The 15,709-nt window shown below is 36.3% G+C and overlaps 1 protein-coding gene across 1 annotated transcript in view; it reads left to right on the top strand.

The window, feature by feature from the left end:
• Positions 1-15,709, top strand: part of LOC150108910 (sugar phosphate exchanger 3-like) — a 136,860-nt gene that overhangs the window by 49,057 nt on the left and 72,094 nt on the right. Inside the window, exon 5 of the mRNA XM_090404226.1 lies at positions 5,050-5,195. Within this exon, the coding sequence (XP_090260352.1) occupies positions 5,050-5,195 (146 nt within the window). The remainder of the gene's footprint in view (positions 1-5,049; positions 5,196-15,709) is intronic.

Raw genomic sequence — 15,709 nt, 5'->3', positions numbered from 1 at the left:
TCTTAATTTATTATTATTTTTTTTAAGGTTGATAGGAAGTGATTATTATTTAGACCTGCTCAGGTCTAAATAATAATCACTTCCTAACAATTAAAAATTAATGATTACTAATTTTTAAATTAATAAAAATGAGTATCACCTTGAAAAGAAAAATATATGCTTGAAAGTTTTAAAAAAGTATCAGTTGGTCAGCTTTTAAGCATGAACTTGTAGAATCATATACCAATATTTTTGGAGAAAAAGTAAAATAGTTTTGAAATCAAGTGCCAAAATTAGAGGCCCAGTGTTAAAATCTGAATCATGGATCGATTCAGCTAGGTAAGTGTGTGATGAAATTATCTGCAAGAATAAGAAAAATCAGATCTTGTTAATCATACAAAAATTGTAAAGTAGCAGTCTTGGAAAAGAAGGAATCATACTGAAAGTTCCTGTTAAGTAAGTCAGTATCTGTGTCAGAGAATATAGATAACAATGTAGAAAGTGACAAGTAGCTGAACAAAATTCATGTGAAAATTTGAATAAGTGTGCTATAGGTCTTTGAGAGTCTTTAGTTAAATAATTGCTTCGACAAATTTGTATGAAGCTCAGCAGTGAAAAAAAAAATCAAATCAAAAGACTGAAAATAAACTGAAACATCAACTGCATTCTCAGAAGTGAACTTAAGGAACAAGTTACACCTTTTAGCTATTTAAACACAATATTTACTGAAGATGGCTAATTAATTACGGAAGCAGAAAATAGAATAAGTTATGCTGATATGATGAAAGCCAGTTAAATCAATTTATATGGAATAAGAGAGAAATCAGCTTGCACTGTACAAAACAATGTTCAAACCTCTTCACATATGGATTAGAGAGTTAGATTGGAAATAACCTATATTTTAAATGTGTTGCTAACAGTCATTAAAATAGATAAAAAATGCCGATTACTTGGAAGCTTAATTTTAGTAAAAAAAATTAATAATTTAATAACAAATGCTATTTGATAAGCATAACACCAATATTATCAGAGTAAACACATGACTAAACACACAATTAAAGAATAGTAAAATGACGTCCACAGTAATGAGTCATGTTTGTAGCTGGTATAAATTGGAGCAATTTATACTGGAACTACATCCAGGTGAAATGGCTGTGGGAAGGGAACTGATGGAGTTTGAAAGCAGCATTGTGATAGGATGCCATGTTTCAGACCTATCTGTTTTGCAAATTATGGACAAATTGGACCATCCCAGGTCAACAATCATCAGTGATACCATACTGAGATAAAAGTGCAGGGAGTGAGCTACAAGTGCTTCCCACAGTGGACGACTCACCATACTCTCTGAACATTGAGCATAGGGTGCTATGAAGAATATGTAAAAACCACCATTTGTGGACTGAAAACATTGAATGCGGAGTTCCGAGCACTGACTGGAACTTGAATTGGCACAAAAACATTCAGAACTGAGACTCACAACATAGATTTCCATTGTAGGCTGCAGTATACAAGCTCCACATTATCTGAACCAACATGCAGCATCGTCTTTGGTGGTGCAAAGAGCATGTATAGTGGGATGTGAAAACTTGGAAAACTGTGCTGTGGAGTAATGAAATGCACTATGCTCTCTACTTAGCAGATGCACGGTTGTGTGGCAGATGTCTATCAAACATCTCTTTACCAGATAACTCCAACTATGAAGTTCTGATGTGGTGGGGTGATGGTATGGTCCTGTTTTTTCTGGTTTGGCCTTGGACCTCTGTTTGTGGTGCCATTGTCGTGACGTTCTATTTTCATTTGTGTTCTAATCTGCCATCTTGCTTCAAGTCACTCTTATTAATAAAACAACTAATTGCAAATTGATCACCGATCCAAAAGTAGGGAAATTTATAATTATACTGCGCCACCCTATTTTTAGATTAGTCTATATAAAACAGTAGGATCAATTCTTAATTAAGTTAGCAGTCTTCTCATTTAGGCCGAATTATTTACTATTCTAGTTGGGGCACCCGCAAGATTCGAATTTTTTATGAACGGTGCAATAAAAGGGAATTCAGGCAAACACAATATTTAGATTAATAAAATAAAACATTTAATATATGATATATAACAAATACAAGAATTCTACTTTTAAATGAAACAATACAAATAACTTAATACATCTTGCTAAGTCACTCATTCCAATTCAATGTTCTAAACTTTAACATACAATTCACAGCTTCAAAATTACAAGCTTTCTTAACTCAAGTTAATAAAACAAAACTTCTCATTTGATCAGTCTGCACATATCTATCAGTTGTACTTAATGTTTAAATTCACAGCAGGCACTAATCAAGGTAGACAATATTCCAAGCAATCTTATTTCGGACCTTGAACTTCGAAGATACGTTATAGTTAATGTTAGAATAAACAAACATGTATGACTACTCTTACCAGATACAATCTTTAATACATCAATTTATTGTGAGCACACTTATGAATTAACTTATTTAAGCTAACGGAACACATTAAATAAAATTCTCCAACGCTTTAACTGAACTACTGTTAATCGCGCTTCACTACTCTAAACAACAGCAATAAGGTACTGATATCTTTCCTTGTTTACTTTTCTCCAACTAGTTAAATTCATTATAATTCTTCTCAGGGCAACATAGAATTAAGACGTAATCCTAGACTAACTGGAACTAATCAGAATTTCCCATTGAATGTCCAGTTCTTTATTTATCCGATTATGACATCAATTTTCCTCTACAACAACAGCTGATCTCACTTGCAGCTGAGTATATGATTCACTACGTTTTTGCTCACTTCTCAACACTATTCTCATGAATTTCTGCCCTAAAGAATTTATAATTTTCCTTCACTTTGCTTGTATCCTACCTTCCTTCAGGTTCCGCAAAACTCTCTCCTTTTCTCTAATTAATTCTTATTGCCTTTCTTTCTTCTTTTGGTTCCAAGGTCACGCACTCTTCGACTCGTGCTTGTTTATTTCATGCGTCTCCATGACAACCAATGAACGCAAACATTTCGCTAATGTAATACAACGCTCTACTACTACATAAGTGATTACATAACGTTAAATTTTTACAAATAAGAATAAACAGAATATTTGAGCTACTTAATCAGCTTTTTCATTACGTATACAATTATTTATAATAACACTTTTTGTTACTTTATATATATATTTTAGTTATCATAAATTTCTACACATATTAATTAATAAATTAATAGTAGGTTTAGTTTAGATTAAATATTTAAATAGTAATCCTTAATTAAGGAACAATAAATAATTTTTATAGAAATCATGATTAATATATAATAAGCAATGTTAAATGTGAATGAAAAAAATAAATTACACAACATAGTTTCATTCACAATTTAACACCATAAACATTTGGATTCTGAGAGGTATCTGGACATTCTGAACAGTGCAGTGCTTCCTACTTTATAGCATTTCTACAGAACTGACCAATATCACTTTCTGCAAAACAGTGCACCATGTCATAAAGCTGCTGCTGTAACTGCATGGGTTGTGAACATGAAGGTCACTACACTTGGTTGGTCTGCACAGAACCCTGAATATTCTTCCTGCACACACAGAACCAGTGTGTGCAGGAAGAATGGTCGAAAATTCCCATTGATCACTATCATATGCTTGTGGACATTATTCTCCATAGTGATTGCTGATATCACTGCAGGTCCTGTATCTTATTAAAGTGGGTGCCATGATTAAAAAAAAACATACATTTTGTTCATCACACTATAGTGTCCATTGACTTCTTTCCAAGTAGTGTATATATATAAATAAACATTGAATGTTTAATCTTTTGAATACTATCCCTTAAGTGTGAGAAAGAGACAGGGAATCTTTTGTATTCAGATTTGCTTTTACATAAAGTCTCAGATTCTTTGAATATTCTCCATAAATTTCCATAATTAAAGAAACTGTAGTGATCAATTTTTTTGCCACCAGTTACAGTGATTATGCCAATATCACTGTGGATATTCAAAGTTCTTAGAAACTAATGCAATTCATTTTTTTTATTCCTGACCTAAACAGATTGACTAGTTTGGCCATGTAGTTAGCATGAACAAGGATTTTTATATACACCAGGAAGAAGCCAAGGATGCACTATCTCTTTGAAAAGAAAAAAGAGTCTGGTTTCCAGACAGTAGAGAAGAAAGTTGAAATGTTTAATTTTTGTAGCACTTTTTTTTTTCTTCTCCCAGAAACATCTGAAACTTCACGTTTCAGAGAATGTGGATCGCATTTACAGAGCTATGCTAGATAGAAAACGCATCATTATAACTGAAATGGTATCAAATACAAGGTGCAGAAACATAATAGTAACTTCAGAATGAATCATACTGGCCACTGAACTAGAAAGTTTTATTTAATACCCTGGTGGACCTCTTTTAGCTCAAATTACAGTACATATGTGGTTTGGCATAGATTCCACAAGGTGCTGGATTGCATTTACATCCACAACATACCAGGTGTTCACCAGTTAGTCCTTTAACCAGCTCAGATTTCATCGAAGAGGATTTTGCCCTTGGACATGTTTTCCAACATGTTCCATACATTTGTATTGTAGTTCAGATCTGGGCTTTGTGGTGGACAGACAAGTCTTGTCTTGCAGGTCCTGTATCTTTGTGGTGGAAGTCGCTGTCATGCTTGCTGAACCACTACTAAACAATTCTTATGTGATGGACAGCATTATCATCCATGAAACAACTGTCATACTGGATAAAAAGTCAACATTGCAGGATCGAATTGCTTGGCAACATTTTCAGATATTCCTTCGAGGACACCTGACCTTCCAGCAATATCAAGGGACCTGTTTCTTACCAACAGAATGTATTCCACACCATGACACCACCTCCAGAGCCAGAATACATAAAGAAAGTTTTACTATATCAGGAGAAAATTTCTTCATTTATTCTAGAACATAAAAATCCACACCTTTGAACAATTAAAATCTAGCAAACTTAAATAAAATCGGTTTAATAAAGCTGGTCTTTCACCTTCCCCATTATAGTTTTTATTAATGCAGTTTGCTTTTCTTTCAGGTTTTCTTGTTTGGTACAGTAAGTGAATGGTGGCATGTATATAACATTGCTTGGTATGTAGTATTTTGGATTTTGACTGGATTATTTCAATCAACAGGATGGCCTACTGTAGTTGCTATTGTTGGAAATTGGTTTGGAAAATCCAGGTAAGTATTCTTTTTTTTTTTTTTCAAGTGGTTTTACCTTTCATTTATTGTGTTTATTCACAAATTCTTGAAATAATCAGTATCCGTTTATTATCTGTGGGTCCATTAACTCATCATATATTCAGATCAACCTTTACATTAAGGTAATTCAGACCTTTAGCTGTGCTTCCCCCCTCCCCCACTAGATCTGTGTGTTGCATATCCTTACCACTATAATTCTAATTAAATCTGTGAAGTGGCTGTGAAAATTCTCTTCTCCAGGAATATTTAAAATATTATGACTTAACTGAGAGTTTTCCAGGCATAATATTTTTTTACAAGATAAAATTTGACGAAGAATAACATTCTTATTATTAAATATGAATTTATGCATCAAATTTTCCCACTTGTGTTTTTTGAGGAAATAGGTCAATTCTAATTAATGAAATATTTCAACAATGGGTAAACTGATAGCTGTAGAAAGCTGCCCTTATGTACCTTAACTACAGAATTGGGTAAATAGAGATAGCAGTATAAATCAGGTAGAATAGATTAATAGGAGGAAAGAAAAGGGAATAGATAAATAGGAAGAGAGGAAAGGGACTGAATATCATAGAAGTTGTTAAGCTCAAAAAGAAGAAAGCAAAGATTTTTGCTAGCTTGGCAATGGAGAAGTGAGAAAGAAAGAAATGAGCCATCTTTTCAATGTTGTCATGGGAACACCTCAGAATTTTCTGAGTAATAAAGAGCATCAATTAATACTTACAACTGATATTGATATTATTGAATCAATTGATAACTGCAGGTATTATCTGGGAGGGGATGTTAAAATATGAATTTCTGTCTGTGGCATGCTTCGAAACTGTACAAGTGAATCCTGCAGTGGTAATTGTATGTCCTGTCACAGATGCAGAGTGATTGTCATTTGCTAGCCTGGTTGGCCAAGTGGTTAGTGTATCCACTCTCCAGCCAAAAGGCTGTGGGTTCAAATCCCACCAAGGACATGAATATTTGTGATCATCTGTGAAAATATTAGTGGTGGTAGTGGGCAGTTGATGGCATTGGTGTAGATGATGCAGTTCGCTGTAATAGATGGATTGAGTGGTGGAGTCTTGTAGAGTAGGTGCCCTCCCTTGATGAGTCTTTGGACTTCTCGGAGGTGTCACATAATAATAATAATATGCAAGCAAGTGCTGTATCTTTTTTATCATTTTTATTTTACTACATGTACTACTACAGCAATTCATGCCTTGGCATTTGTGAATACATACAGTTAGTATTCATAGCTAAAATTTTGCACAGAAGTATTACTTTGCATGTTATATAACTGAGCAAAGTTTGAGACCAGGTTTCCATGTAGCAGAGTAAGTTTCCCTGATAGAAGTTGAGTAAGCGCATTGTAAACCAGGAAGTAATTTTTTATATACAGAAGCATGATCACAAGGAATGCATTATTGTCAGAGATATTCTGATATCAAATTAAATTAAAAGTAGTACAGTAGATATATAACAAACTAGTTGAATTCCTGTAAGAAATTTATGGAGGTTTATGTCAGGTGTAGCTGTTGCTGTGCCTGTGTCTTCTTATTGTCATTGTCAGTGCACATTTCACTCCAAAAGATACAGCACTTGCTTGCATATTATTATTATTATTACATGACACCTCCAAGGAGTCCAAAGACTCATCAAGGGAGGGCATCTACTCTACAACTCTCCGTTTCCAATCCCACCACATTCCATTTCTCATTCCCTTGTTGTTTACTTTTATTCACAGTTCACAGATTGCTCTTCATACTTATTCTTATTTTCATGCTATAAAATATCTTATAAACTTTATTTGCTCCTCTTGGCAACTTATGCATATCAGATACACAATCTCTCATATTGGATATACATAAGACTGTGGTTTAGAGGAATGCTGTTTTGAAGAACACAAATGCATGAAATGAAAGAGGGGGAAAGACAAATGAGTTTAAGTTTGAAGCTGGACAGTAAAGGGTTATTGACCTGCAGCTTATGTTCTTACAGTCTTGGAAGAAAGTGATGAAATATTGGTGTCCACTTGACCAGAACATTGTTCATGAAAAATAGCCATAGAAGGGATAGCAGAAATGGAATGTCTGTGAGAGAGTAATTGGAGTGAATCTGTGAGAAAGGGGTTATCAGTATTTAAAGGGCAGACAGATTTGGAATATGTATAAGGATAATAGTAGTATCGAGAAGTGGTATCTTGAGCAGAAAGATGCCCCTTTTGTGACTGTGAAGGCTATAGATATGTGTTTATGTCAGAAAAGACTGATGGATATGTCAGCCCAAGAAGGGAAATCTGATTTTGCCTGGAGATCCAGGTACTATTAAGGAACGTTTTGGTCAATTTCAACTGCAAAAGTTTGGAACTTGTATCATATAGAATATTATAGGTAAGAAAAGAGTTAGATCATCATTGTGATGGAACCCCATGCCTGGTACTGATAACGTAATTTTTTCAAGCTACTTCAAGCTTTCAATAAGCAGAGTGTTAGTCCCACACTGGACAACAAAAACTATTTACCACCTAGACCGATGAACATCTATGCCATAGTGGGATTTGAACCTACAAGGTGTTGGTTGGACAGTCGGGATGCTATATATTCAGACAAGCCAGCATTAAGATATTTCTTGTAATAAAGAAGACTGTACTTTTGAGTTTTGGTATAATTTAAGTTGACAGTCTGTCCACTCTTTCATGTAGTTAACTGCCACAAGTGTCCATGACCACTTTCTTGTCATCATCTAACTGTTCATCCTTTCTTCACTGAGGATGAAAACTGTTAGGTCCAAGCTACTTACTAAGTATTTGTGTCCTAAAAACTTAGCTGTTATGGTTTGTGGTTCCCACATTGTACACCATGGCATACAGTTTGGGAACTACTGGTTTAAGACATTGGTTATGGAAGATCTTGAAGCTTGTAATGTTAGAACACTACAAAGTTTATCAAATGTGGAGAAGAAATGGTGTGTAGTAGTATCAACCAAATGATGGGCAGGATTTGAGATTGGTGAGAGAAGGCAATGTATTTGTAAGAGGAAAGATAGATGAAAGTTTGGAGACCTGGAGCATTCAGGTTATTGGTAGGAAAATATGAAGAAAGATAGCCACCCATCTACCATAAGTAGTCACAGTACATGATGACTGGCATAGAGAAAACTGATCCCAATTACAAATGACAGAATAGGCCATATATTGTAAAGTTGGTCTCTATACTAGATTGATTTGAATATTGTGGAAATTTCAGTAGCAACTGCACCATTTTTTTAAACCTTTCCATGACATGCATCCAGAAGTAGGTAATGTAAGCAAGATTATTTGGTTAAAGATTGAGTGTCGAAATCCATACTGTTAGTCTGATTGATTTTAGGCCTACAGGTTGAAGCGCTTAACAGTTAATGATTTCCTTCAGTCCGTGGTTACTTTCTTTTATTTTATAAACAAATGTATAGCATCAATACTTGCATGTCTTGATGAAAGAGCACGTTTTTGTGTGCTAATCTTGGCCGTTTTTTTCTTCAGCTCTTCTTTTAATGACGCATAATAGACTCCATCCAACAATGACGCATAATAGACTCCTGTTATTGTCTTACCCTTTTCCTTGGGAATCCCAAAAAAACAGTTGCCATCAACTTCCCAGTTGACAAAACAGTTTTTGCTTTTTTCAGTGCCCTTTCACTGGACATTATCGACTATTTTGACTGCTGCTTGGACTCAGGTGTGTAGTGGTGGATCCAAGTTTCGTCTTCAGTCACGAATCGACACAAAAAATCCTGCAAATTGTGATTAAACATTGCTAAACACTGCCTTGAAATGCTTTTTGCATGCGTTTTTGATCGACAGTCAACAATCATGACACCCATCTCGCACACAGCTTTTTCACGTGCAATGTTTCGTGCAGGATATTATACACCCATTCAGTTGAGATGCCTACAAGCTCAGCAATTTCACGCACGCTCACTCGGCGGTCTTTCATAATGATACAAGGGATTTTGTCGATCATTTCCTTTGTGGTACCTCTGTCGGGTGTCTGGAGTGCACTTCATCTTTGATGGACTTACGACCACATTTAAATTCATTTATCTAATTAAAAGAAACACGTATTAACCACAGTGAAAATTATTTAATTGTAAATATTTCATCCTAAGTATCTTAGGACATCATCAGTACAGTAGTTTTAAACAATAATAGGAATAACATACAGTTAGGGTGCATGATTACATTAGAATCTCATTAAACGTGCATAATGTGCTACAGTAGTACAAAAAAAAAAAAAAAAAAAAATCTGATATAGTTAAATTGTTCAAGTTTGTTATTGCATCAGGTTACTTCACCTGGAAAGGTCAAATTTACAAGCAAGAAGAAGGAACAGTAATGGGATCGCCTTTATCACCAAACCTAGCAAACTTGTTTCTAGAACACCTTGAGGAAAAAATATTCACTTTTGAACCCAAACCAAAAAATTTGGTTAAGATATGTCGACGACGTATTTGCAGTCTGGGATCATCCCGAACATGAATTACAACTGTTTCTAGATAAAATTAACCTTCTTCATCATCACATCAACTTTACGTTAGAAAAAGAATCTCCACAGGGTATCTCCTTTTTGGATTTATACATCCAAAGAAAAGAAGACGGTTCCATCGCCATGTCTTTCGCAAGCCTACGTTTTCAGGTCACTACATTCACAATTCTTCTGCTCATCATCCATCTCAGAAATCTGGCATTATTAAATCGTAGTTTCCAGAGCACACAAATTCTGCTCCTCTGAAGAATCTTTAAACCAGGAATTAGAAGTAATCAAAAATATAGCTATCCTAAATGGATATAATCCTAAAACAACTCAAAAAAATCATCAGTAGTCACTTCTCCACACATCAAACCAGACAGGAAGAAGTCCATAGGATTCCCATACCTTACGTTAAAGGCATCTCAGAACGTCTTTCTAAAATTATGAAGAAATACAATTTTGCCACTACTTACAAACCTATCAACCAAATTTACAACTTGTTACCTTCTCCTAAGGACAAACTCTCACCTCTGATGTTGCCTGGCGTTTATGAGATTCCATGCTCATGCAAATGATCTTACTTTGGACAGACAGGTAGGTCTGTTCAGAAACGCATCTCGGAACAGCAAGACCACATGCGTCTTTTTAAACCGCAGAAATCTGGCCTCTCTGAACACGGAATTGAAAATCCAAACCATAGAATCCATTGGGAAATGTCTAAACTTTTGCATATATCTTTATATAAACATGAATGTTTATACAAAGAAAGTTCTGAAGCTCTACTACACAGATTAAACTTAAACCGCAACGACGTTCTTACTATTCCTAAAGTATGGGAAATTGTCATACAAAATGGTTTTTTTTTTTTTTTTCTTACTACTGTAGCACGTTATGCACGTTTAATGAGATTCTATTGTAATCATGCGCCCTGACTGTGTGTTATTCCTATTATTGTTTAAAACTACTGTACTGATGATGTCCTAAGATACTTAGGATGAAATATTTACAATTAAATAATTTTCACTGTGGTTAATACGTGTGTTTCTTTTAATTATGATTGCACCGCAGGTTTCGTTATTTAAAAAAAAAAATCATTTATCTAAAAATAAATAGTCTTTAATGCTGGTGCAGAGTCCCCATGAACTGCATCTAACTTGGCTTTGATCTGCATGGCTGTCCACTTCTTCAAATAAAAGTGTTTTATCACTACACAAAACTCGTTTTTTCTGCATTTTTATAAAAAAATGCGAACATGGTCATTTTAAATGTTCAAACGAGAACTACATGTCACACATAGCTAAAATTTTGCCAGGGGTCATGAAAAAGATGATACGTGTCGAAAGTGGTATGAATAAGTGAATGGTGGAGCAGAGATGCCGCATCTTGTGCTCTGCTGGCTCAGTCACAATCAGGGAGCACTGATACTGGGTCCAACTCTTGGTATGTCTAAAGTCTTCTTGTAGTATAGGACTAATGAAGGCATCCCTACAGATTGGGGAGGAAGATGATTCTAGCTTGTCTAATCTATTAAACATTAGGCGAGTAACAAGCTGCCTGAGCGACAGAACTCTGAGTCCACCATCCTTCATCCTAGCATGAAATATGCGATATATGAAAATATGGGTGTCCGGTGGCAATCGAAGCCGTGATCTAACAGCAGAATGGACATCCCTGACCATTCGGGATGGTACTGAGACATACCTCCTGCCCAGTACCAATTTATGGTAAAAGTGGGGTAGTAAATAATAGGTTAGAATAAAGAGCCTCTGCTGGGGCTTAAGATGAGCCTTCCTCAAAGATGTAAGCGCAGCTTCTAAGGCTGAAGGGACAGAAGACCTCCCCTTTGGAGTGAACATTATACCTAGGTATCTCCACTTCTCTAGGCTGGTCAAAGGATGCAATGGCCTCCCGTGCATAGAAATGCTGCGTTCTCGACCTTAAGCTTCTTGTCGTGACCAGAAGGGACAAGGGCTAGTGAGCTAGACTTCTCAGCATTAATCTTTATGCCTCTAACATGAAAGAAGTAAACTGCCTGGTCGAGGAGCTCCTGCAAAAGCCTATATTAGTGGAGGCTATAAGAATGAGGTTGTCTGCAAAGGCCATATCATTAAAGGAAGAAGCACCTAGAGAGTAACCAATATGGTTAGGAAGGGAGCGAAGAAACTCATCTATGATACTATTAAAGAAGAGAGGAGACAGAGGATCTTCCTGGTGAGCACCCCGCACTGCGTGAATCACGGTTGCCTGGGATCCTGTCATGATAGTTATAGAGCTACCAGAGTAAAGCTTTAAGGTATAGGATAGAAAGCATCTCCCTTCCTGCTATCCATTGACAGGTGTCCAGAACTCAAAGGATAGTAGGAAGGGAGATGCTATCAAAGGCCTTCTGGAGGTCCAGTGATGCCATATAGAGAGGCTCCAGTCGGCGTCAGGAATCAGAGCGGAGGGAGGAGAGAAGATAGATGTTCTCAGTGCAGCCATCCGAAGGGACAAAGGCTCTCTGCCGATAATCATGTTGGATGAACTTTTTCAATCTTTGGACTAAAATCTTATGAAAAAGTGACAGGAGAGATGGTGATGGGCCTATATTCAGCTGCAGTGAATGAAGTTTCTTTCTTAGGAATGAATATCATCCTGGATGCATGAAAATAAGGCAGGATGACTTTGGTGGAGAGAAGAACATTTAGTAGGTCCTGTAGAATGGGTAATAGAACCTTGCGTAGCCTAGAAACGGTGAAACCGCCTGGTCCCGAGGCAGATGCTGTAGGTGGAAAAGCTGATTTGATTTCTTCTAGAGATGTCGGGCTATATAAGTCTGATGCAGGGATGGATCGCAGTGTCACTGTCTTGTCACAGTCTGGGAGATGTAGAGGTGGAGTGGAGAAGATGGAGCTCCAATACTTCACGAATTTTCATGTTGCTCTTCCAGAAGTGGAGGGGGAAGTGCTTCCTAGGATAGCTTTAGCGCATATCCCTGTTTTTCTTGTAGAGGGCCTGCATTGCTGGGTAGACTCTCTTCCTCTGTTTTCTTTTGGACACTATATTCATAGGGCAGGGCAGAGGCCGATGTTGACGTGGCTCTTGGTGCTCGGAGAATTCTTTCTTGAGGTATTTTTCCAACTTATAGGAGACATCCTGTCCAGAAAGGTGGGTATGGATGAATTAAATTTTGCAAACTCTCATCCCCAGTATACCACTTTTTGATATCTGTCAGCCATCTTCTTATCCACACCAATATTTTATAACTCAAACCGATAGTTTCCAATTCATGCAACAGTTCATGCTGTATTTTGTCAAAAGCCTTAGCAAAATCCAAAAGTATCATGGTGTATCCATTCCCCTTGTCGAGTTCAGTGGTTATGTTGTTATAGAATGTGACCAAGTCTCTAAAACATGACCTTCCCTTAGTAAACCCATGTTGTTTATTGCAAAGTAGAGATTCACTGTCAACCCATTTCTGAATTCGAGCCTTAATCAATTTTTCCAAAATCTTTACCAGCACTCCTGAGATACTAATTGGTTGATAGTTAGATACATCAGTCTTTGAACCACCCTTATGTGGAATTACCATGCATTCTTTCCATTCCTTCAGAATCTTACCTGTTCTGAGACTCATTTAAACAGCCTGGTCAAAGGAATAGCCAGTTCAGCTGAACAATCTTTTAGCACACTAATCAGTCTCTATTGCTGAATTCTTATTCAGTTTGTGCAACAGCTCTAATACCTCGTTCTCATACACCTGTATTTCTTCATCCAATGAAGAGGTAGCAGTGAGCTGAATGTCGCGTACACCAGGTTGATAGCTTTTAACAAAATGTGCACTCATTGGTTGAACAACCTCTTCTGCATCTGTAACCCTCATGCCACTACATTTAGAAGAGTTATTATTTCATATTCATTCCTTCTTTCTTTTACTGCAGTATATCAATTTTAGATAATATACCAGCTGATAGCCTAGTTGCTTCAGCCATAATTCCAACTAAATCAGAATTTCCTTGTCCACTCTTTCATTTAAGATTGTCTTGCAAAAACTGAAATCATCCAAACAATTGATTTATTTATCCAGCTTTGCACCATCATCAGAAATTTTGCAACTAAGATTTGGGCCTAAAATCATAGGTGAATCTATTGATTAGCAAGGACCAAAATATCAAATCCAAGGGTACTAATCCATTCCTGATTACCTGACTTAGGATTACTTCTAAACACAGTTCCGTCATCTACCTGTGAATCATCTTCCTGCCCAACTCATTAGGTAATTAGTAACTGTAACTATGTGGAATATTCCATAAGTAATTGCTGTGTGTGTGTGTACACACCACATGGAGTTTGAATGACCTTGAAATATGTAGTTTGTGATTTTTTATATCAATATATGTATTTTATATATTTTATATCACATATGCAAGAGGCTGCAAAGCCTATAGCAAATAAATGCCAGTGTTCCTAAATGTTGCTAAAAGTTGTGTTTCTCATGTTATATTTACATGCTTATACAAGTTTGTTAAAGCATGTAAAACGGTATGCAGTAATCAGATTTTTAATTCATAAAAGTGTAATTGTTATTGAAATTCATCGTCAGTTATAAAGGGTTTTTATGGTGAAGCAGCCATAGATGTTGATACTGTAAGTTGTCATGGTACAAAGAACAAACATTGATGGCAGAGTTGATGGATCAGAAAAGTAGACATAATTGCAACTGATGATTTCCATAAGTAGAAAGCCAAGCTGTTAATCAGAAAAATTGGCAAATAAATCCGAGATTGCTGCCACTTGAGTTTAATGATGGATTAACATGAACCAAGGGCTGTAATCAGGTGTATGGATGTTGAGTACTGTATCAATTGACTAGTAAAACAGAAGAGAACTTGAAGTTTGTTGCTGCAGCATTACCTCTTTCCAGAATTGTGACTGGAGGACAAATGGCAGATCCACCATTATGACTACAGTGAAAATTCGGTCTCTGGAATATCATCACCCAATCTCACTGATGCCAAAAAAAAAAAAAGTTCAGAACTCAACCACTTGCCAGAAAGTGCATACTGACTGTCTTTTGAGACAGCCAAGCCATCATTCACTGAGAAGAGAAACAATAAAGTTTGTAAAGACATAATGAAGACATTTAGAACGTTTAAACAAAGAATTATTCAGGGTTGTGAGAAACCGCCATTGCTTTTGCAACATATGAGGCCACATTATGTTTGAGATTTAATGGAGAAAGCACACTTCAAGAGATTTATTTCATATCCAAACACAAGTGATACATTAATAAATGATTGGTACAACATTATTTACAGCTAATTAGGATATATTATAAATGAGAATAGCTTAAATTTTAAAGGGCATAATAAGTAAAATTTAAAGGGAATGGTAAACTGTATACAAGTTATATACAATAAATAAAGTCAAATGTTCCTCCAGTATCTTGCGCAATTAACTGCTCTTTCTATGCAAGATGTAAGGTCCTCTTGATGCAGGGTGACTGAAGAAGGGGGACAAGAAAGAAAGTGTGTTCCATGAACTGGGTTGTCTCACACTAAGTTATCAGCCCAATGAGGAAGCCCCATTTAATGAGATTTTGTTTGCGGTCTCTTATCGTTCATAGCCTAAGGCTTTTCTAGGTGTTCCAGTCCAAGTGGGCACCAGGTGAAAGATGTTTAGCTATTGGGATACCAGTATTACTCTCAGGGTACAGTGTATGCCATTGTTGAAGCCTTGTCTCTGGAGGGTTTTTTGGGTGGTTCAACAGTTACTAGAAAGCTATCTCGAGATCTTAGTGTTTGGGGCACTGGAGTCTGGCCAAATAGTGGGGTCCTCATCATTCATTTGTCTGCTTCTTTAGTCAACTGAGAATGCATATCTTTGGATTGAAGGGGGGGGGGCAATACTGACCAAAGTATATAGGTCTCATAATATGTTGGTTTCAGGCATCCTGTTATTAAGTGGCAAATTTAGTGTTGGGTCCAGTTTTTCAAAATCGCAGGATTTGGCCCATAC

Source organism: Typopeltis vanoorti, chromosome 2 (assembly GCF_054136105.1).
Source record: "Typopeltis vanoorti isolate ZY-2024b chromosome 2, IOZ_Tvanoo_1.0, whole genome shotgun sequence".
Classification (NCBI taxonomy): domain Eukaryota; kingdom Metazoa; phylum Arthropoda; class Arachnida; order Uropygi; family Thelyphonidae; genus Typopeltis; species Typopeltis vanoorti.
Note: the sequence above shows the minus strand (reverse complement) of the source record. Positions and strands in the feature narration are given on the sequence as shown.